The sequence below is a fragment of the Pongo abelii genome, chromosome 14 (assembly GCF_028885655.2).
Source record: "Pongo abelii isolate AG06213 chromosome 14, NHGRI_mPonAbe1-v2.0_pri, whole genome shotgun sequence".
Classification (NCBI taxonomy): domain Eukaryota; kingdom Metazoa; phylum Chordata; class Mammalia; order Primates; family Hominidae; genus Pongo; species Pongo abelii.
Window position 1 is genome coordinate 84,363,902 of NC_071999.2, and position 24,325 is coordinate 84,388,226.

The 24,325-nt window shown below is 39.5% G+C and overlaps 1 protein-coding gene across 3 annotated transcripts in view; it reads right to left on the minus strand.

Moving 5' to 3' along the window:
• OBI1 (ORC ubiquitin ligase 1) overlaps positions 1 to 22,112 on the minus strand; it is a 45,808-nt gene extending 23,696 nt beyond the window's left edge. Inside the window, 4 exon segments of one of the 3 annotated variants that reach the window (NM_001131643.1) lie at positions 2,446 to 2,694; positions 5,042 to 5,133; positions 7,770 to 7,905; positions 21,978 to 22,065. In NM_001131643.1, coding sequence (NP_001125115.1) covers positions 2,446 to 2,694; positions 5,042 to 5,133; positions 7,770 to 7,905; positions 21,978 to 22,049 — 549 coding nt within the window. In that variant the 5' untranslated portion in view covers positions 22,050 to 22,065. 3 annotated transcript variants of the gene reach the window in all.
• Between the last annotated feature and the right edge of the window lie 2,213 nt (positions 22,113 to 24,325).

Sequence of the window (24,325 nt, forward strand, 5' to 3'; positions counted from 1 at the left end):
GACCAGAACAAAGTGAATGGGTCACAAGAATAACTGTCACCAAAAAAGGTTTAAACCAAGAAGCCTTTAAAACGTATTTCAAAAATTTGGCTATTACTTTGATGAATTTCCAGAACTTCTGACTGTATTACTTACTTACCCACATAAGCTGCAGCGCAAGGATCACAGGAGAAATAAGGTAGAGAACATTATTTGGGGGCATAAAGTCTAACTCCCTTACTTAGACCCATCCAGGTTCCCTCTGGGCTCTAGGCACCTGCTTATCTTCATGAATGCACACCAACCAGGACTGTGGAGAGTTAATTCTTTAAGTGATTGATAAACACCATTACTGCTTCTCTGAAGATATAAGGAAAGCCATTTAACTTCCTCATATATGCAGACAATGAATTAAGCTCTCAAGCACAGCACCATAAGGGGAGGCACTTAGTGAATGCTTTTTGATGATGATGACAAGCTTAAATTAGAAACTCATTTGATTTCCTTTCCCCTTCCTTGCCCCCCACCACTACTGTATGGCTATGTTTCAGTCTCTCAACAGTCCTTTGACTCTCTAATACTTCTCATTATAGGCTGGCTAGTTCCTCAACTATCAGAGATCTTTTCAAGTTCAAGAGGGTTAGGTGAGTAAAAGTTATGAAGGGCAGAGTTCTGCCTACCTTTTGCACCTAAAAGAATAATGAATATTTCAGCTAACTCTTCTGCATTCTCAACACTGATTGGGTAATGACACTGGCCTCATGACGATTCAAAACTCAACCATTCCAGGTAACATCAGAAAAAAAGTCCACTTCATTCATGCTAAGTAGTCCTTTATTCTGAATCTTTTGTATTCCTGTATTTGATTATGTTGAGTATGTTATTACTCCACACTTTAGTTTTTGTCTCTGCAGTCCATGTTTTTTCATTCACTTATGTCCCAGTTTATAGCCTATTACCTACTAGCATCACTAGGCATAGAAAATGGGCTTATTCAATATCCCAAAGAATTTTGAAGTCCCAGGGTAGCTTTGAGTATTGAATTTAACATTTGACCATTAAAAGAGCAAAGGAAAATTAACTGTGCTTTATGTATTCTTCAATATCCATCCCTCATATCACCCTTATAAGCCTCATGTTCTAAGAAATATTTACTGCCAAAACTTTAAACGAAGTTTAATAACTACAAAGGAGAGATCATATAGTGCTTACCAACGGCTCAAGAAGAACCAGGGAAATTAAAGGGAACAAGGCAAATTGATAAATACTGTAATTTCCCAGTTAGCATTCCTTTTAGTATCCTATTGTCTTCTAACAAATCAAGGTACTAACACTGGCCATCAATACCCAAAGAAACTATGCACTTCCCCCTCCTACACACTTATAACAAACTCAGTACAATTATGTCTGTAGTTTCTTTTTTATCTAAAAGCACTAGGTTCTCTCTTCTCCTCACCCTGGCCTTTTCTGAGCCCAAACAACAATTATTTTATATGTGGAAGATGGCTTACATCTAAGTTGCAAGTATTTCTCTGCTACTTAACCTGAGGACCTGAGAGCCAATATACACGGGAACTTCTTTAAAATACCATATGGAAATCATTAATAATTTTGAAAGATAAGATTTAGTAATTTCACACGGGAATAGTATTTTAAGGAAATGCAAATAGTTGAATATGTGATTGTAGAACTGAGTACTACGAAGCCATCTCCTTTCACAGCACAAGAGGACTCCACTGTGGATAAACTTGAACTCAAGCTAAAGGCTGGTCACTTGGGTCAAGATGGTGTTGTAGGAGTTGACCGTAACATCTAGTGCTGATGGCATGGATCTTATCTCCCTTTCTAGGCTGAAAAATCCTAGAGGTTTGCCTTTTTCACCATGCTGTATCTTGTTCAAAGAATAACTGAAAAAAATGAACCAGTTTCATAAATCACACCATTCTTTTGCATGAAGTAGTCTAAAGCAGCTGCTTATTGCTGTCCTGGAATTAGTCACTAAGCCTTTATCTATCTACAGTCTTAAAAATAAGAGAGTGGTAGCAATAGAAAAGATAAGGTCAAAACTCTTCCTTTCATTGGTGCGAAAATGGGTATGTGTTTGTTTTTAGGTACACAGGGGAAGTCACTGATATACTCTTAAAAAACCTATGGCAAACCACAAAGAGGACGAAACAGAAACACATCCTTTAAATTGGTATTACTCTTCCAGAAGAAGATGCAATCTTATACAGAAGCACAACAGTCTCTAATTATAGTCACACATGGAACCACCTGATATTTCTTGGCAGTTAATGATATTTAAATGAGAAAAAGTCTTCTTATTGCATATAAATGCTCATCCAGAGATTCTGTCCTTTCCTCACAAATCATCTGATGATGAGTCAAGATAATATGGCTATTTATGCTTTTGAAGGTACTTATTTTAAAAACAACCATAATAGATTTTTAAAAACCACAACTTACCTCCTTTAGCTTATCCACATCATCTTTCACTTTTTCATAGATTTCATTAGCTGTTCTGAGTTTTTTCTTCCACTCTGCTACAGTTTCTGGGTTAATTTTACTTGGATTATCTGTGACTAGATGTTTGTCTTCATTCTGGTTGCCCTGCACCAAGGTTAAAGGATCCAGAATAGTTTTGATCTGTGACTCCAAGCTGAGATTTTTACTCTTAAGCTCTTCTACTTCTTTCTGTAAACAATCTATTTCGTCCTGAAAAAGCATTGCATAGTCATGAGGCAGGCATAGACACTAAACACATACAAACATATGCTAAACTGACGCCAACACGGTTTGAATTTTGTACTTAAAATTCTGTAGATACATAGATTCTTTACACATCAAAAGAGTTTAGCAGGGAGAAAGTCACATACAGTTTAAATTCTCAAAATGTGGCCTGACTGATAAAAATTGGGATTTATGTTGCCTTCATTTTAATTCAATGTTAGTTGTGATTTTTAAGAACGCCAAATCTTTGATTCTATTTAAGATATCATCCAGAAAATAAGAAAAGTCACATGAATTCCAACAGGGAAGTAGATTCCATTTCAAAAAAAAAAACAAAAAACTTGAGGCATATTAAACTGCTTTACTGAGGGGAATTTAAAAGTACATTGAGGCGGGCCGGGTTAAAAAAAAAAAAAAGGTACAGTTTGTCCCCACCTCATCCCCACATCTACAGGGGATTGGTTCTAGGACCCTTAGGGATACCAAAATCCATGGATGCTCAAGTTCCTGATGGAAAATTGCTAGTGCTATATTTGCATATAACCTACGTACATCTTTCCATACATTTTAAATCATCTCTACATTATTTATAATAACTAATACAAAGTAAATGTCATACAAATAGTTGTTAAACTGCATTATTTTTATATGTATTTATTTTTTTAATTTTCAATCTTGATTGTTTGAATCCACAGATGATGAACCCTTGGATATAGTGGGCTGACTGTACAGTTATCAAGATGATCGTGCCTGTAATCCCAGCACTTCGGAAGGCCAAGGCGGGTGGACCAGCTGAGGTCAGGAGTTAAAGACCAGCCTGGCCAACATGATGAAACCTCACCTCTACTAAAAATACAAAAAATTTGCTGAGTGTGGTGGCAGGCACCTGCAGTTCCAGCTACTTGAGAGGCTGAGGCAGGAGAATTGCTTGAACCCAGGAGGCGGAGGTTGCAGTGAGCTGAGATCATGCCATCTGCACTCCAGCCTGGGTGACAGAATGAGACTCTGTCTCAAAAAAGAAAAAGAGGATCGTTAGGGTTTTTTTTTGATATTTATATTTTCACTTCTATATTTGAAGTATGAGTGAAACCATCTACCATTTCCTTCTACTTTTCATTCCAGAATAATATCTGTAGTTAATTTTGAATTTTTAACTTTTCTGGATTCTGGTTCTTCAATTACTACTGTGACTATTGCAAGTATTAGCTTTCCCACTCTGGAACTGTTTATTATCTTAAAACCAGTCACTAAACATTTGGGTTAGAACTTCTTACTATGATGCCATTTATTCATCTATAATAAATATGTCACCTTAAATTGAGGTTGTTAAAAATTCTGTTAGAAAATAAACTCCCAAGTAGCTCAAGTGATCTCCCAAAGGATTAATTTGTTTACTATCTGAGTATGATAAATATTCATTATATAAAAATACATTTTAGCATTAAATGTCACACAGATAGTACTATTTTAAATTGCAATACATTTCAACTTAAATAGCATTTTCATAAAACAAGCAAATTCATATATGTAAGGAACACATATATGAATAAACATATATTCAATCATGTATTTATGCCCCACTGCATTCCAAAAATTTTTGAGGCAGTTGAGGCACCTTCCATGTATACAGTTAAACTGAAAGATATTTTGAGTCAAGAGGGGATCGATAATATCTCCTTCTTCAGTCAACATAAAATGACAACTGGGCTTAATGTGTGCTATTTAAAAGTGTATGTTTTCTATTAGCATGAATTTATTTGTAAAAATAGCACCACCATGTCCAATCATCCTGTTCATTCACCTTTAGACAATAATTAGGAAACAGCATGTTTCACACTAAAATCTCTGTGCTGGCAGTTGACATAAGGTATAGTATTTACTTTACTAGAATTGATCAGGCTTATAATCACCAGTAACTTCATAGGCGGAAGCAACTGATGACTGCAGAAGTCGGACTGGCTTTCACAAGGAGATTTCCTTTTTCTCCCAACTTCTTGAGGAAGCAAATACAAAATGGCATGTCTGTAGAGGTACAAATTTTAACTTAAAAAAAAAAAAAAGAAAGAAATGCTTCCATCTGTTCCTTTTTTTCTGGAATCCCATTCCCCCTTTCCTTGGTACTTAAAGAAAAAAAACAAAACAAAAAATCTCTTTCCTCTATTTAAAATACAAAAGGAAAAAAGAAAAAGAATTTATCAAATAATTTCTTTTTATAGGCTTTTAAAATAAAGTTTCATTGGATATTTACTCTAAGAAGTCTGGGGACTGAGATAGGTCAGTTTTTACCTTGAATTCACTGCTAACATAATTTTAAACTTTGATTATTTTTTACCTCATATTCTTTGTGTAGTAATTCAAGTCTAGTTTTCCAAAGATGCTTCCTGACTGTATGGCTTAGCATAGGTTCACTTTCACTTGTTCCTCCTGTAGGGAAAAAAAAAAAAAATCCTAATTTTTCATTCCAATTCGGGAAGAATGAAAATGATCCTTTTTCGTATTGTTTTATATAGCTTCCCAGCTTCATAACTACCCTTCCCCTTACATACACACTTGGGGCTAACATTAGCCCTTTTCTCTATCCTAATCTTGAGGAAAAAATAATATATCAAATAACATCATAAGAAATACCTTCAGTAATACATCATATTGTGTTTACATATCTACATATCTTATCACAGCAAACTCAGTGGAGGAAAGGGCTATATATTATCACATTTGGACTACTTCAAATTCTGAAAACTAGACTATATTTAAATAATAAAACCAATTATTACATTTACATTTAACCAACAGATTATATAAAAATGTATTACTGATTGGGTGTGGTGGCTCACGCCTGTAATCCGAGCACTTTGGGAGTCCAAGGCAGGCGGATCACGAGGCCAGGAGATCAAGACCATCCTGGCTACAGTGAAACCCCGTCTCTACTAAAAATACAAACAAACAAACAAAATTAGTCGGGCGTGGTGGCTGGCGCCTGTAGTCCCAGATACTCAGGAGGCTGAGGCAGGAGAATGGCATGAACCTGGGAGGCGGAGCTTGCAGTGAGCCGAAATTGCGCCACTGCACTCCAGCCCAGGCGACAAAGCGAGACTCTGTCTCAAAAAAAAAAAAAAGTATTACTGCTATATACCTATGTATATAGATTAATGTGTCTTTTCACAGATTCTAACAGGCTAATTACAATGGACTGTAAGTCATGGCATTAACTGTATGTCATGACTTGTTACAAATGCACTCACAATGAATTCTTCCTGAGAGCTCTTCACTGATGCTCTGGTTACCTTCTTTGTACTTCTTAGTATTATAATAATAGCAAAGGTATTTTACAGATGTTCTTTTTCAGGATGTTCTATCCAAATGCAAAAATGGATGAACTATTTTCCTTGAGAGAATTTATGAAATATCACTTAGGTATGAATGAATAAAGGTAGGATATGGGATGAGAAGAAAAGCTGGGGGAAAATATTCAAATCATCAAAGTTCATATTCTGCAAGAAAAGACTTGACTCCTTGGTGAAATTCAGCAGGTAAAAAAAAACAGAGGTTAACCCCGTAGCATGCAACACAGCAGAGGACTAGTCCTCTACCAGACTTCACCCAGGTACCAAGAACCAACTCTGACTGTTCCTTCAGATCTCTTATTTCCTAAGTCCTACTAGTTCTTCTTTTGCTCTGTAGCATACATATTCCTTTCTATTTCCTTTGTAAAAATCTTGGCTGGGCACGGTGGCTCACGCCTGTAATTCCCAGCACTTTGGGAGGCCGAGGCGGGCAGATCACCTGAGGTTGGGAGTTCGAGACCAGCCTGACCAACATGGAGAAACCCCGTCTCTACTAAAAATACAAAATTAGCCGGGCGTGGTGATGCATGCCTATAATCCCAGCTACTTGGGAGGCTGAGGGAGGAGAATCGCTTGAACCCAGGAGGCAGAGGTTGCGGTGAGCCGAGAACGCGCCACCGCACTCCAGCCTGGGCAACAAGAGCGAAACTCTGTCTCAAAAAAAAAAAATCTTATTTAAGTCCATTTTCCCTAACTTGGGACTACTACAATGACTTCTTAAGTTTTCTGAAAAATGTTTTCTATACTTGGCTAATTATAGATTCACTTTCAATTTTTCCTATAGCAAAAATAAGTAGAAATCATTTTAATTTTTGCAACCTAAAATAAATAACTGAGTAGAATAAAAACCAAACTCTTTAGAAGTTTTCCTTTTCAAGGATCCTCTAGTTCCAGTTTTACTCCTCCCCCACCCCACCAACATTAATGTGACATGGAATTTGTTTTTTACCCTTAATCCAAACTTACATTTTCTATCACCTAGGCAAAAGCCTCCTACCAGACCTACTCACATCCTGTCTACTCCTATAGTCCAACCTATGTATTACCATATGAGTAATATTCGTAAAGCACATTTTGGATCATACCACTCCCTTGCTCAAAACCATCATGCCCAATTCACCCTTCTTCTTAGTCCTAGAGCAAGTCCCTGATTTAGCTGTCATTCAAGGTTCTCTGCACTAAAGTCTCAATTTACCTTTTGTCTTATTTCAGTAGTCAGACCCAAAGTAGACTACTGATCATTTCTAAAAACATGCTCTGTGTTTTCCTGTATCTAAACTTTAGTTCATGCTATTCTCTCTGCAGGAAATGCCCTCCTTAATTTTCACCGTTGAAATGTTATCCATCCTTAAATTTAAATGTCCAGCTTAAAGGCCACCTACTTTATGAAGCCCTTCTCAGTGTTCTTAGCTGAAGTTTCTTGCCTGAACTCTCTGGGCTTTTTTTGGGGCCCTTAGCACTTGCTGCTTTTCTTTTGGTTCAGTTGCTAAGAAAATGTAAGCTCCGTGAGGCTCTCAGGGTTATTCCTCTTAGCACCTCTCAGTGCCTTGTGCCCCAGTTGCTCCACATATACATTACACAAATTACTCATCCACTCAGTATTATGTTGGCCAAATAGCATCATTGAAAATAGTCTATTTCAGTCTTCCCCAAAATATACATTATTTGGAGATTGTTTCAAACCTATTCCTATGTATATATAAAACAGGCCCTTACCTATAATTTCTTTGCAAGGATTTTCAGGAGTGATGGGGACTCTGCAAGCTGGACACTGGCTATTATTCTTCAACCACAAATCAATACAAATCGAACAAAATACATGGTTGTTGATGCATATGACAGGCTGACGTACCTTTGAAAAAAAAACATCACTTTTAGTACAGGACAACAATCATAATTAGAAGATCAAATGGTTTAGTTTACAGCAAACTGCTTCTCTAGATTATGGCAGAGTAGGTGTTTAAGAAGGGATATCTACGGCTTTTAAAAACACTGCTTCTGTTGGTCAATTTTCTTTTTACACATGTTTAACAGAGATACTAGCTGAGATACTGGATCATGGAGACTGAAACTTTTGACATATAAAATGCTTTATTTTGTACCTAAACCACAGAATTCATGCCAAAAAGAAAACGCTTTTTGTTCCACTAAGGCTGGGACAATTTTGCTCAAACTCTTCTATTTTAGCATTATAGAACAGCAGGATTAGGTTTTTGAAAATATCATTTAGCACAATCATCCATCTGATGCCCGAATCCTTTTCTCAGTTCATTCCACTGTGTTACAGAGTAGCAGAACTATTAAGTATTGTATTGATATTTTACTAGAAATTCCCCAAAACCAAACAGTAATGAAAGCTAAAACAACACAAAAGGCATGAGCTTCACTCTCAAGTAGTTTATAATCTAAACAGCAAACAATGCAGACAGAATTACTGAGATACACCAAATACACAAATCTTTGACTCCAGGCTCCATTTAAACAAGCACAAATAATAATACCTTACATTTACAGCCTTTTTTTTTTTTTTTTTTGAGACGGAGTCTCACCCTGTTACCCAGGCTGGAGTACAGTGGCACCACCTAGGCTCACTGCAACCTCTGCCTCCTGGGTTCAAGCAATTCTCCTGTCTCAGCCTCCTGAGTAGCTGGGACTACAGGCGCCTGCCACCACGCCAGCTCATTTTTCTATTTTTAGTAGAGACGAGGTTTCACCACATTGGTCAGGCTGGTCTCAAACTCTTGACCTCAGGTGATCCGCCCGCCTCTGCCTCCCAAAGTGCTGGGATTACAGGCATGAGCCACAGCGCCTGGCCTGTAGTCATATTTTACAAACGGCTTTCACATGTATCTTTCACCGCCCCAACCCTTTTCCATCTCTCTTTTTAAAAATACCACAACTTGGTGAGGTAAACAGGGTAAATATGCTTTACAAATAAAACAAAGGCATGAAGAATTAGGTAGCTTGCTCAGGGTTAACTGGGTGTGTTGACTGTTTATAGTTGTTTTATCAGGAGGAAGAAAGAAAAGAGAAGCTGCTTTGGTTATCTCCACAGCATTTATATTACCTGATATTATACACATGTTTACATATTTATTGTCTATCTCCCTTATCAGAATGGAAACTCCATGAGAGCAAGAACTTCTTTACTCTCATTCATGACTAAACCTTTAGTGCCTAGAAGATAGCTTGGTACTTAGCAAGTACTCAACAAAGGTTTGTTGAATGATTAACTGCTATTAACATAATATTAACATTCAACTAGTTGGGAAAGTTGTCAGAAGGAAATAATGATTTAATATTTTTTCAAATAGCACAAATTTAACAATACAAACAAAAACAGCACAGAAAAATGTAGTCTTTCACTTGATTTACATGGTATCTTCACAGTGGGACTCAAAACATTACATAGCCATTTTCAATATTTCCCTATTAGTAACTACAGTATAGAACCCTTCTGCACTAGGAACTGGAAGACTAGGTCAAGGGAAAGCAGAGTAAGTAGAGGGAGAATGAAGAGGCAGAACCACCACAAACCACTTTTCTCGGAGAAAATGCTTGTGCTACTCTATGTCTGCCTTAAAAGGATGCTACTGAGTATTCATTAATTTAAAAGGGGCCCCCACCTCTCAAAGAAATAATAGATGCATGGCTATTCATGACTGTAGGGAAAAGAAAGAGAGATCAGACTGTTGCTGTGTCTATGTAGAAAAGGAAGACATAATAAACTCCATTTTGACCTGTACCCTGAACAATTGCTTTGCCCTGCGATGCTGTTAATCTGTAACTTTGCCCCAATCCTGTGCTCGCAGAAACATGTGTTGCATGGAATCAAGGTTTAAGGGATCTACGGCTGTGCAGGATGTGCCTTGTTAATAAAATGTTTACAGGCAGTATGCTTGATAAAAGTCATCACCATTCTCCATTCTTGAGTAACCAGGGGCACAATGCACTGCGGAAAGCTGCAGGGACCTCCACCCAGGAAAGCTGGGTATTGTCTAAGGTTTCTCCCTATGTGATAGCCTGAGATGTGGCCTCATGAGATGGGAAAGATTTGACCGTCCCCCAGCCCGACACCCGTGAAGGGTCTGTGCGAGGAGGATTAGTAAAAGAGGAAGGCCCCTTGCAGTTGAGATAAGAGGAAGGCCTCTGTCTCCCGCCTGCCCCTGGGAATGCAATGTCTTGGTATAAAACCCGACTGTACATTTGTTCAGTTCTGAAATAGGAGAAAAACTGCCCTGTGGCGGGAGGCGAGACATGTTGGCAGCAATGCTGCTCTATTACTCTTTACCCCACTGAGATGTTTGGGTGGAGAGAAGCATAAATCTGGCCTACGTGCACATCCGGGCATAGCACCTTCCCTTGAACTTATTTGTGACACAGATTCCTTTGCTCACATGTTTTCTTGCTGACCTTCTCCCCTCTATCACCCTGCTCTCCTACTACATTCCTCTTGCTGAGATAGTAAAACAGTAATCAATAAATACTGAGGGAACTCAGAGACCGGTGCCGGTGCAGGTCCTCCGTATGCTGAGCACCGGTCTCCTGGGCCCACTGTTCTTTCTCTGTACTTTGTCTCTGTGTCTATTTCTTTTCTCAGTCTCTCATCCTACCTGATGAGAAATACCCACCAGTGTGGAGGGGCTGGCCCCCTTCAATGATGGGCAGGTAATCATTTGAGTCTCATTACAAAGAGCTCTCTGGTCTCAGTCTGGCTTTCTGAACATTCTGGTTCTCCCTTGATTATGAACACTAACCCAAGAAAACTAAACAAAGATAATTTGGAATAGATTTAAACTTCTTGGAGAAACTTAATTCTAATCATTCATTTCAACTGGTTTGACAAGATTTAAAAAAAAAAATCATGAACCATAATGTTTCAAAGTCTTCTTCCAAAGTGGTCCTACCAGCAGCCAGGAGTGAACGCTTATCTATAAAGTATTCCTGGTCAGAGTCTCAAATGGCAGACAAACCTGAACTTTCTTTGCAGGTTCTATTTTTTTTCTTAAAAATTCATGTGATTTGCAAGTCCAGACCATAATATATTCATATGTTTTAATTTCATCTTTATGTCATGAAATCTTTTAAGAGCACAAAAATCCCAAACCAAGAAGATATTGCCTTATCTATCCTGTAACTTCCCCCAAACACACACACACACACACACACACACACACACACACACACATATCATATCCCTGCAATATTCCTAGAAGTACTATATGCCCCAAAATTAGGAAGCTCAGGTAAAAAAGTAAGTTATCTACTGGTATCTACTTTTATAGTAAGTTATTTTTTATAAGTTATAAACTCATCTGAAAATGGATAAAAGCCAATGCTCAAGACACAGAAGTGTGCACATTATATGAGAGGATTCAAGATGCTCTGCCAATCTTTCCATTAAAAAAACACATTTAAAAGCAATCAGTAGGTCGGGCATGGTGGCTCACTCCTGTAATTCCAGCACTTTGGGAGGCCGAGGTGGGCTGATCACCTGAGGTCGGGAGTTTGAGACCAGCCTGGCCAACATGGAGAAACCCCATCTCTACTAAAAATACAAAATTAGTAGGCCGTGGTGGCATGTGCCTGTAATCCCAGCTACTTGGGAGGCTGAGGCAGAATAATCACTTGAACTTGGAAGGCAGAGGTTGCGATGAGCTGAGATCGTGCCATTGCACTCCAGCCTGGGCAACAAGAGCAAAACGCCATCTCACAAAAAAAAAAAAAAAAAAAAAAAAAAAAAGCAATCAGTATTTTTCATGTATTTGCTCCCACAACAAAGGTTAAATATTATCTCCCCAATCTATGAAGTGGTTTTGAGCAACTCAGTAGTTGGTGTTATTATATACTGAAGTGGCAAAGACAAGAAAAGCAGATTTCGCACAAGGTAAAAATCAAGAATTCTGTTTTAGCCATGCTAAATTTGTGATGCTAAGCCCATTTTTAAGTGGACAAGTTCAGCAAGGCAGGTTTTGAGTCACTGCCATACAAGACATGAGGATATAAAGCCACAGGACTCGAGGATATCCCATGAATGGACAAAACAGCCGGAGAAAAGAAGGCACTAGAGCAAAAAAAGGAAGAGGAAGAGCAACCAGCAGAGGATACTGACAAGGAGGGGTCCTGTGATGTAGGGAAGGAGAATATGATATCACAGAAGTCAAGGCAAGAAAGTTTTTCAAGAGAGAGGCAGCGGCCAGATAAGTAAAATATTGATGAGAGATTGAGTTTGATGTGCACTGAGATGTGACTATGGGATTTAACTGCTTGGAAGTCACTGTGATCAGTTACCGACAAGCACTGTTTCAGCAAATGTTGGGGATGGAAACCTGACTGGAGGTTGAGAGACAATGAAAGATGAAGAAGTGAAGACAGAAAATACACACAATTCTTTCATGTTTTGCTGTAAAGGAGAGAGCATAAAAATGAGACGACGGTTAGGAATGCCAATGGGAATGATAAAGAGAGGATATTAGTGATGGAGGAAGAGTGATGGGGGTATTATAGCGATAGGCAATAAAGTCCCTAAGAAGTCAAGAGGGGAAACGGATCCAAAGCACAAAAGGAGATTTTGGCTTATACAGGAGTGAGGGTTTGTCCTCTTTTGCAACAGAAGGGAAAATAGGGTGTGTGTGAACAAATACAAAGGGGTTGGAAGATCTGTGGATAGAAAAATGAGGAAATTCATGTTCCAACTATCTCAGCTGCTTATCTTTTGTCATCAAATATGAGGTGAGGTTATCAGCTGAAAACGAGAAGGGAAGTGGGTTACAGATTTGAGAAAACAGGAGAATAAAGCAGTAATTTTGAAAAGTGAGAAAGCAAATTTACTAGGGATAGGTAGCAGATTGCTATACATTGTTGAGTTGCTTTTCCAGGTCTGTGGTTTCTAATGCAAAGTAAGATTAATTAACGTAGGCGTGTATTTTTCTTATCAATATTTAGCTGTGGAGACTCAGGCAGGAAGTAGATGAGTAGTTTGGTTTACCCAGAGTTGGGGTTTTGCCAAGGAGGAAGAGACAGGGACTGATGATAACAAATGACCACGAATAATAAGGGAAACAAGTACATAAGTGGTAATGATGACAGTGAAAAAGTGATAGGGTCAACAAAAACGTCTCGATTAAGGTTGAAGTAATGGTAGAGAATAAGTATGATAGAAACAGGATCAGAGAGTGGGATGCTTATAGTCAAGATACTAAAGGTGGTATAACTGCTTTCTCTGATGTTTTGTTCTGGGCCATCTTATCTGATGTGTTCTATTTTCTCTCTCAATCTCATGTGTCACATGGCATTAACATCTATTCTATGCTGACAACTCCCAAGTCTCCCTCTGTAACTGGACCTCAGTAAGTGGCAGAGCTTAGGCTCTGACAGACAAACCTGGGGCTAACTCCAGTTCTGCCATTTATTGAGCAGTCTGACCTTGGGTAAGCCCTTTAGCTACTGTGGGCATCAGTTTCTGCCTCTGAAAACTGTGGTTTAACCTAGTAACCTTTTCATTCAGGTTTAAGATAACAATGGATGTCAGCACAGACACTTCTACATAGCAATCCCTCAAAAAAAAAAAAAAAAAAAGGTAATATTACTATATCCAAGTGCCTAGGAGCCAACTACATATGAGGATCCTGCAGCTGCCTCAACCATAGCATGTCCAAAATCAAACTTCGCCTCCACTACACACTTGCTCCTCTTCCTGCATACCCTCCCATCTAAGTTAATGAGATCACTACTTCTCCACTTGAGCTACAACAGAGCTATCTCTGAATCACTCTTTTTATTTATCCTCACCATCCAAACTGTCACCAGACGCTGGTATTATACATTAAGTCTAAGAAACCACAGATTTGAAGATTCACCAATATTTTATGTATCACTAAGAATGAAAAACTGTCAATTACAATTGTTAAGATACAATCAGATTCCAGAGATGTTATAATTTGAAAAAAAAACATGTACATCTCAGAATAGTCAAAACATGACAAATCTACCTCCAAACATTCTTGTCCCCTCTCATCTATCCTTTCCTTTGCATCTTCACCCCAATGAATTTAAGGTTCTCATTCTTTTATCTTTGATCTACTGCAATGACCATCTCCCAAGCTTCCAAATGTTCATTTCAGTACACCTTTCACAATGATGCCAGAGCTACCTTCCTAAAATATGAATAAGCAGCTTTCACTCCTCTCCTACAAAACAGTAATGATTTTTTTCCTGCTCATAGTTCGAGGTATAGCCTTCAAAGAACATAATCTAATTCTTAAACAGCCATTTCCCTTGATCTACCATTTCAATATTTGACACAATGCACACTTCAACCTCATAGGTCTACTTACGTTCACCAATAAGAATATGAACATTGGGGGCTCCCTGTTTATGGGGCTCCCTATTTATGGAGCTCCCATTTCTCAGCCTGATGTATCCTCCTGGTCTCTCCATCTTCCTGACAGTAATAATAAAAAAAAAAAAATCCTTCCCTCCTTTTAAGATGCAAATAAAATGCTACCTCCTCTGCAAGTCCTTCATTAATCTTTTTCAGAATTAACCAAGTCTTTGATGGGGCGCACTCTATTCATTTACTTAATGTTCACCTCTTTCTGCATTGTGCTGTACTTAGGAACTGCTTACATCCTGTCTTCCTTATTAGATTTCAGGCTCACTGACAACAGGGTGAGTGTCCTTCTCATCTCTAACAACAACTGTAAGATTAATAAAAGAGAATTTTGATGTACTATAATGAAAGGCTGAGATAACAATCCTAAAAGTGGTTCAAGCAGCAAAAGGTCAACAGCCACTGTCAAACTGTAAAAAAGCAAAAGTTTAACCTCCCCATTTAATATGCCAAAATGATACGGAACCACCAACACAGGCCAACTGCTTGGCTCTGTCTGCTAAGAGTCATTAACAGTGTCACCCACAGGAAAATTTTCTGCACTGTTGGATACCTGGTATTATCACCACCTTTGTGTTGGGACGATTTTGGAAACAGGTGACTAATTCATTTCTTTGGAAATGAATGTTGGAATGAGTATTTATCAGATGATGATTTCTAGACAACGGAATCAATGAATTTATCTTAGGAGAATAGAAATTTCTAAAGAACTACTAAAACAAGTTACTTGTTATATATTTACACAAAGAATCTAGCACCCATCCTCTTCTACCCAGATCCTGCTCTGGGTAGAACAAAACACACACATAATTTTCTTTAATAAGATCTTCCCAAGACAAAAAAAAAAAAAAGATCATCATTTGTCACATTATTAGACTTTCTATCCAATTTACTCTCAAATGAGACCTGTGACAATAAAACAGTACTCATGAAATAAAAATGCAAGACAAAAAAATGGCAATGGTAAGTAACATACAATTCCAAACTCATCTGGGGTAAGCATATTAAAGTGGTATCCTAGGGAGCGGTCCCCAATCTTTTTGGCACTAGGGACTGGTTTCGTGGAAGATAATTTTTCCACAGACTGGGGGGGTTCCACCTCAGAACATCAGGCATTAGAATCTCATAAGGAGCACACAATCTAGATCCCTTGCATGCACAGTTCACATTTGGGTTCATGCTCCTATGAAAATCTAATGCTGCCTTTGATCTGACAGGAGGCGGAGCTCAGGTGGTAATGCTATCTCACTCCCTGCTCACCTTCTGCTGTGCAGTCCTGGTTCCTGATAGGCCACTGACTGACCAGTACCGGACTGAGACTGGAGACTCCTGCCCTAGGGTATATCCCCCAGGTGTAAAGGATGGGCTCTTCTTACTGGAATGGGCCTGAGGGGGCAGTTCTTGGGGCAGATATATTAACCTCACAATCTGTTACTCTGACATTTCATTTCTTTTAAAGATGTTCCAGTCTTAAGAGAGTCCACTCTACCACCAAATCCCCTTTCTTAAAAAAGCAAGTATACTTGGGCAGAGACATGCCTAAGGCTGTTGTTCATTAATATCCATATCATCCTAGACTCACCCACTAGGAGTTATACATTGACTTCAAACAGCGTTTCTCAACTTTGACATTACCAACATTTTGGACTGAAGAAATTTTTGTTTTAGGTGGTTCCCTGCATATTATAGGATGTCTGGCTAGCAGCATCCCTGGGCTCTACCCACTAGATGCCAGTAGCAGCCCCTTGAAAACAATGAGAAATGTCTCCACACTCTGCCCCATGTCCCTGGGGGACAAAATCTACCTCCACCTAGTTGAGAACCACTAGTATGGGATATTCAAAGGAATCTTACTAATAAGCTAGTGGGGCTGTTAGTATCAAATCCATTTTCAGTTGTGGAAACTGAGACTCTAAGAAATAATGATACGGGTTATAAATGGTAGAGCTAGCATTTGTACTCAATGTGATTCAACTGCAAAATCATGTGTTCTTTCAACTAAGAAACAGTTCTTTCTTCCTTGGAGCAGGGTTAGTGAACAATAATCTGGGTGAAATAAATACAGGACGATGTGCCTGAAGGAAGTGAGATCCTGGACACTGATGGAGGTGATGGGAGTGAAGACGGTATTGATGAACTTTACCAACTGGTCTTGCAATTATATCTATTATAAAACCAACTCCCCTGCTCTTCTGGCATCCTCCCCTCACTAGAGACAAGAGCCAAATCTGCTTCTAGAAAGAATATTATTCTTTCTTGCACCTTGTCAAAACTTTATCGGTTTCTCTAGTGAAGACCTGGAAAGACTATGAAAAGGATTAGTCTTCAGTGTAAAAATGACTATGGTAGGGGCACCACCACTTCAATATTAGGAATTTGGAAACTTTCCAAAATAAAATTCCTGGATAGCTCTTGGTTACGTTTTAAGAAATCCCTGGCTCTGGGCCAGAATTTAGGTCCTATAACTTAAGGAAAAAAAAAAAAAAAAAAAAAACCTGTGTGAAATAAGTCACTTAATGCCTATAGAACTGGTTCCCCATTCCTGTCTAGGTAAAAGGAGAGATGATACATCTCTTCTCTTCTACCTTCATCCCTACCATGCTTTAGGATAAACTGGAATTGTATTTGTCAAGTAAGTATGTCAGCTATCACATACCAACCCTGATAATTACTAGGATACATCTATGATTTTTAAATCAATTTATTATACACTATGTATAAAATGGAATATTGTTATACTTTTCTGAAAGTGACTGAATCCTTCAAACTTATTTTAAACTGGAAAAAAAAGAAAAATGTAGAACTTGCAGTCCATATGGCTTTTTTTCCACAGCAAATTACTTATGACAATTATGTACAAGGCTGGTTCTTAAATCCACTCCTGGGAACTGAGAGGCAATCAGGACTCAAACACGGGCTCCATGTACTGACGTGGATGACTTGCTGGTCAATCAACAGCTCCAAGTGAACAGTGATTAATGAATTTTGTCATCCTAGAGTGAGGACTCTAAGTTGCATAAGGCTTTGTCTCTAGCCCTATCTTTTCAATATTTTAAATAAACAATATGGGTGAGAAGCAGAGAGGCATCCCTGAAAGAAGGGATCCTTTTGATAGCATTCCTTATGGGAAACAGTCAGTCTATTAGAAGATACTCCAAGACACAGGAACTCCTGCATTATAAGGAAGCTGATTTCATTTCTGGTTATTTCAGCCAGAACACTTGCCCTTAATATTAAGTAGAAATCATAATTTTATGGAGCCACACAAGGCTTGAGTCCCTTCCAAATGAAAAATATTTTAATTATTTAAAGATTCTCTATCATATCCATTCATTCCAGCACTATTCCAGTCCACCTACATTCCAATCCCAATTTCATTCTCCCCCAAATGCTTTCAAAATACTCTGGTTTATTGTTTATCTTAAACGGTAGGACCCAAAAGTGGACTCATGGTCAAATGAGAAATAACTGAATATGATACATTAATGCTGAAAAGCATTAGTTGCTTTGCATTTCTCTTGAGAATCTCCTTCACCCTTTCATAAAACCAACTGTGGGCCACATTTGGCTTTCACTCATGGCAAAATGCATGCACGGCCAATAAAAAGTATTACACGCCATAATTTGGTTTCACAGCTTGAGTCCCAATTGAAAAGATAAACCCTGGAATTATCTAGAGGTAAACTGGTTTGTAACAGCCTGGTGGCACTATCAAAATGTCACTTAACAGATACCCTGGGATAGATCATTACTACATTTCTGCTTGCTGGCCCACTAGTCTAAGAAACAAAAAAAAAAAAACAGGGAAGAATAGGCAAGAAAATATGTTATGCGTAAATCATCCCATGGGATGGTACCTAACTTCTTCAGGCCACATAGAGCTCTTACGTACAATATTGGCAAAGTAACTAAAAACATTATCGGGTAGAGAAAATTCACCTTTAAGACTGAAGTAGAGACAGAGGTCTAAATTTTCCAATTTTAAGTGCAAAGACAAAGCATTAACAGGTGAATACTTGGGCTCTCTCCTTCCTCTCCATCCCCACTGGCATCTATCTCTTCAGATTTAATGCCCTTCCCTCATCTCTCCCCCTTCATGGTATCCACTTTGTGACCCTCCAGGAATAATGGTCCCTAATTCTGTTGAATAATCAAAAGAGAAGATGCTGACTGTGAGATCTGCGGACATATGGTGACAGTGGCACAAGAACAATTATCTTTAAAAAAGAACTAGGCACGAAGGACCTTAGGACCATTCTTAGAAGTGGCCAGAGATGCTCTATGTCAGGGAAGCAGAAGCGAACCTGAGGACACGCCATTTTTAGTATCTCACAGTATAATATGTGTAGGAGGGTGAGCAGCACAATCATACTGAATTTGCTTTCACTATAAAAAAGAAAAGAGACATGGAACCAGCTGAAAATTCTGGATGTACTGTGGCAATTTCCAGAACAAACAGGTCTCATTTGGTTGGGAATGCAAATCTTCATTTAGAAGTGCTCCAGCCTCACAAAGCAACTGGGAAGAACAATTACTGGAAAAGGCTGGTTTCTTCAGTTTGAGGGCTGGCCTCAATGGCTACAGTAAAAGCTAACAGTTATTAAATATTATGTGCCAGACTTTATGCTAAACTTTGCACATGCTTTGTTTAATCTTCTGAAAACTGAAAGGATGGGGAGTTGATGTTATTACCATATTTTTACTGTTACAGATAAAGAAACAGGCTCAAAAGAGTTAAATAACTTAAGCCGGGCGCAGTGGCTCACGCCTGTAATCCTAGCACTTTGGGAGGCCGAGGCGGACAGATCACCTGAGTTCGGGAGTTCAAGACCAGCCTGACCAACATGGAGAAACCCTGTCTCTACCAAAAATACAAAATTTGCCGGGCGTGGTGGCGCATGCCTGTAATCCCAGCTACTCAGGAGGCTGAGGCAGAATTGCTTGAACCCGGGAGGCGGAGGTTGCGGTGGGCCGAGATCGCGCCATTGCACTCCAGCCTGGGCAACAAGAGCGAAACTCCGTCTCAGAAAAAAAAAGAAAAGAAAAGAAAAGAGTTAAGTAACTTGTAAAAGGTTGTATGACCGGTAAGTGGTAGATTAGATTAGAACCCGGCTAGCCTGAATGTAGAACTCAGGCCCTCAGTCACATCACCTTTCTGCTTCCATGGTACCTGGGCGGGGCGGGGGTGGGGGGAAGCCTGTTTAAAAATCCTTAATTAATTAATTACTTTTTTTAATTTTTTAATTTTTTTTTTTTTTTGAGACAAAGTCTCACTCTTGTCGCCCAGGCTGGAGTGCAATGGCGCGATCTCAGCTCACTGCAACCTCCGCCTCCCAGGTTCAAGCAATTCTCCTGCCTCAACTGGGATTACAGGCGCCTGCCATCACACCCAGCAAATTTTGTATTTTTAGTAGCGATGGGGTTTCACCATGTTGGCCATGCTGGTCTCAAACTCCTGACCTCAGGCGATCTGCCCGCCTCGGCCTCCCAAAGTGCTGGGATTACAGGCGTGAGCCACCGCGCCTGGCTTCAGTTACTTAACTCTTTTGAGCCTGTTTCCTTACCTGTAACAGTAGAAATATGGTAATAACATCAACTCCTCATCCTTTCCGTTTTCAGAAGATTAAACGAAGCATGTGCAAAGTTTAGTATAAAGTCTGGCACATAAGATTAAAACAAAAGTCTTAATCTTTTTATCTTTATTATCTGATTTTTATTTTAGAATAAAGTTAACCAATACAGGAAAAAAAAAAAAAAAAACACTAAAAGTGCCTGCTGTCATGGATGAACTTAGGTGAGTGTTTTACGAAGTAATCTGAAGACAAATGGTAATAATGATAGAGGTTCAACTATGAAGACTCAAAGCCTTAGTATTCTGAAGACACAAATGAAAGTATAGAGGTTCAACCACAGACTTTAAGCTTTAGTATTCTTATTTTAAAAACGGAAAAACCAGCCCTATCTTAAAGCATTGGTGTGGAAAGTAAACAAAATAATATATGCATACAAAAGCACTCTGTAGTCTGCAAATCACTATATTCTACGAGGTATCACTCTCGTTAAATACAAAACGTATATAGGTTTGGTAAATCAAACAGAACACTGTCAATACAGTTGCAAAAGACAGCCTATAACTAATGGAAACTAGGTATAATGTGTACAAAATTACTTCCCAAGAATATTTTTATCAGCCTTTAAAGCCAGTGTTGGAGGAAATTAACTCAGAATTTAACACATATTTCCAGGAACTTTACGTCAGGAGCCAAATGTAGATTGTGGCAAATAGAAACATCGCTTCTTCCCTCCCCCTAGCCATGCGTGCAGGCACTAAGTATTAGCAAATGCCAGCTCAAACACCACCCTCGATGAGGCCATCCTTGATCTCCAAATTGATCAAGCCATCCCCAATACACGATCTCCCAGCACATTTGCTATTTATTTCATTGGCATTTCATTCTGACTGCTATCAAAAATTATCAGTTGCTTCCAATGCTGACTTTCTTCTACTTTTTGAACCCAGTAAATTCACATAGAACTTCAAACACCCCAGGCAGATCGTACTGGCCGGCACTCAAATGCTTGCTCTAGAAGTTTGTATTTCTCAAATCTAAGTCTCCGGCTGTAGTTTCAGTCTGCGCTGGGCGGTAAACACACATCCTGACACACCACAGACGTAAAAATAACTCAGGGTGGAAAAAAGTTGGTGGTTGTATCTTTCCCCTTCTTTATTTCTTTATTCGGTAAAGAAATGCTCTTTAAAACATCGAAAGTGAGGCACAAATGGAAATGAAAGAGGAGAGGAATGCATTAGAATATTCAAAGCTCCGTTTCTAATTCAGAACCACTTTCCCTACCTTGTTTCACAAACACATTAGGCACCTCTTGCATCACAAAGAGAGAGTATTCTATCTCCGGACTGACCCATTCTTGGAGTTAAAGGCCACACCTCTTATTCTAATACCCTCCAGGAGCTCTTACTATTTACTTTTCAAATTAGGAATTCAGAGCAAAGCTCATCCTCAAGGCCAGGATAAAGGCAAAAGGTCTTGGAAATGGAAAAGACTCAATACACAGCACCGTAGGCCCCAGAAGATGAACACTAGTTACAGAGGACTAAGAAGCCCGAGGTGAGGTTCCCAGGAAATGTGTTTTAATGGGCTTCACTACACGCCACGCGAGGCTGCACAGGGAAGTTAAATATCCCTGCGATGAGTTTCTGATGGGGCCTCCTTCGAGGCCGGCGTCTTGCCAGTGTGAGGCCGCGGGCGGTGGCAGGGCCGTCTCGCCGCCCTCCCGGCAGACCACGGGCCGCTGTCACCCTCCTCCGAAAGGCGCCCAGATGAAACCATTAATCACGGTGCGATAACCCAGTATCCCAGGACGCGGCCTCCCATCAAGAACGCTGGTTAGCGTTTTCTCCCATCCCGGCGCCTCACGCCCCTTCCCCGCCCCCGCACGAGACCGCCCTCGGCCCCGGCGAGGGACTTCATAGCCAACCCCGTTTTGTAGCTGTGCCCACAATCACCCATTACCTTCCCCAAGCAAATGTGGCACGTGATGGGCAGAGTGAGCGACAATGTAACATTCTGCACGGTCTGAGCCATGGCAGCGTTCAGAATCCCGCCAACACGGAAGTCCCGCCGACCTACCACTACTCCTCGCCAAGACTGGGCACGCGCGGGCCGGCTACGGCGGCCCGGTAGGGCCATAACCCACTCGGGAGAGAAAACGAAAACGCGCTTTCGAAACGCGCGATCTCCAAGGCATTTTCCTTTCATTAAAAAAAAAAAAAAATTCACTGATTAGGGAGCTGCAAGGTTCCTGCGAATGTATAGGAAGGTAGTTTACTACAAGTATCGAGGATCTTGGAAAATCTAAAGGAAAGCGTAATAGTGGAGACAGAAGAGGAAGATACGGAAAGGCGATTTTTTAAATCTCCAAATTGTTTTCGGGGATTGGATGGGGTGAAGGATGGAGAGTTTTTCGCCTAATTATTAAACCCCACACATCCGCCAACACAGCGCAATCAAAACATGAAGAGAAAAGACGTTATCTACACATTTCAATTTTTTTCAAAACAGCTTTCCGCCTCTGTCAGTTCTCTTTCCACTCAAATAATATAATGTGCTTCCAGAGGGCACAATAATTCACTTAAGAAAACAGTGATTGTCTCCTCTCTGTGTCCGAGACGATCCGGATACATTTAATCGCAGCTTTCCCTGAAAATACATTTTTACTGTGGGCTTCTCTGGGTTTTCCACCAAAAGGAGATGTAACGTTTTAACGTCTTCATTTCAGGTGCATGGTTGCATATGAAATGTACGGCTGTGTTGTTGAACCCCAAGGGAGAATTTGTGAGGTTATAAGTTGCGTTTCCTACCAACAAAAAAGAAAAAAACCTAAAAGTTCCTAAATTTATCTTAAATGCAGTATAACAGATTTGGAGTTTATCTGCAACTTACTTGAAGCGAGGAAGAGCTGATGTGATAAATTATGCTAACAAGTAAAATCTGTGAGTTGAGAGATTTAAAGACAAGACCATTGGGACAACTTTTACTAATCTTTCTGAAAAAGACGCAGTATGACTTCAAGAAGCAGCCTCGTGGTTAAGAGAAAGGGGTTCTGGACCTGGGCTGCTTCAGCGGAAATCCCTGCCCCCAACAACTTCGTACCTAAATGGTAGCTCCATGGCTTCAGGCAACTTTTGTTTTGTTCTTTGAGACAGGGTCTAGCTCTGTCACCACTAGGTGCCAACACAGCGACCTCCCAGGCTCAAGCGATCCCATCGCCTGCCTCAGCCAGCCTCCCGAGTAGCTGCGATTACAGGCATGCGCCACCATGCCTGGCTAATTTTTGTATTTTTAGTAAAGACGGAGTTTCACCCTGTTGGCCAGGCTGGTCTCCAACTCCTGACCTCAAATGATCCGCCTGCCTCGAGGGTCAGGGAGTGGTTTCCTCATGTTGCCCAGGTTGGTCTTGAGCTCCTGGGCTCAATGGATCCCCCCTCCTTGGCCTACCAAAAGTGCTGGGATTACAGCCGTGAGCACTATTCTGCTCTCTACTTCTGTGAAATCAACTTTGTTAGATTGTACATGTGAGATCATGTGGTAATTGTCTTTCTGTGTCTGGCTTGTTTCACTCAACACAACGTCCTCCAGGTTCATCCATGTTGTTGCAAATGACAGGATTTTATGATTTTTTATGGCTCAATAGTATTCTATTGTAAAGACATTTCTTTTCAAAACATTTCCCATTACTTAATGGGGCAAGTCCATTTCCTTGTAAATCATCTTGTTGATGGGTGTCAATATGTAGTCATAAAGATAATTTTAAAAATCATATCCTGCATTTTAAGTAAAGTATTAAAATCTGGACTATCTCTAACATCTCTTTCCACATTTCATACCACTGTCACAGCTTCTCAGTGTTTCAGTGCACAGTCCATACAGCTATTTCTGTGCTGATGACATTGTATTATAGTTGGTGATGTGTTTGTCCCCACAACAGGCTATGTTTCTTGAGGTCAGGGATTGCATCCAATTTATCTAATGTCTGTAATAGGTTACTGTTCCACAAATAGTAATATTCTCATTTGCTACAGCCTACCTTTATAATAAACCCAGGCTGTTTTATTTTAAACAATTTCTTTACTTGTTTTTAATCTCAAAATGGAAGATTCTATTGCTTTTTGAGAATTATAAAAATAACACATGCTCATTTTAAGAAAAATAAGCCATTAAAAAGTATATAAAATAATAAGTAAAAGTTCCTCCATATTTCTGCCTCACCTCTGTATCCAGTGTAGAAATCACTATTAACATGCTAGAACGTATCCTTAAAACATATTAATTCATCTATTACTGTATACATAAGCACAAAC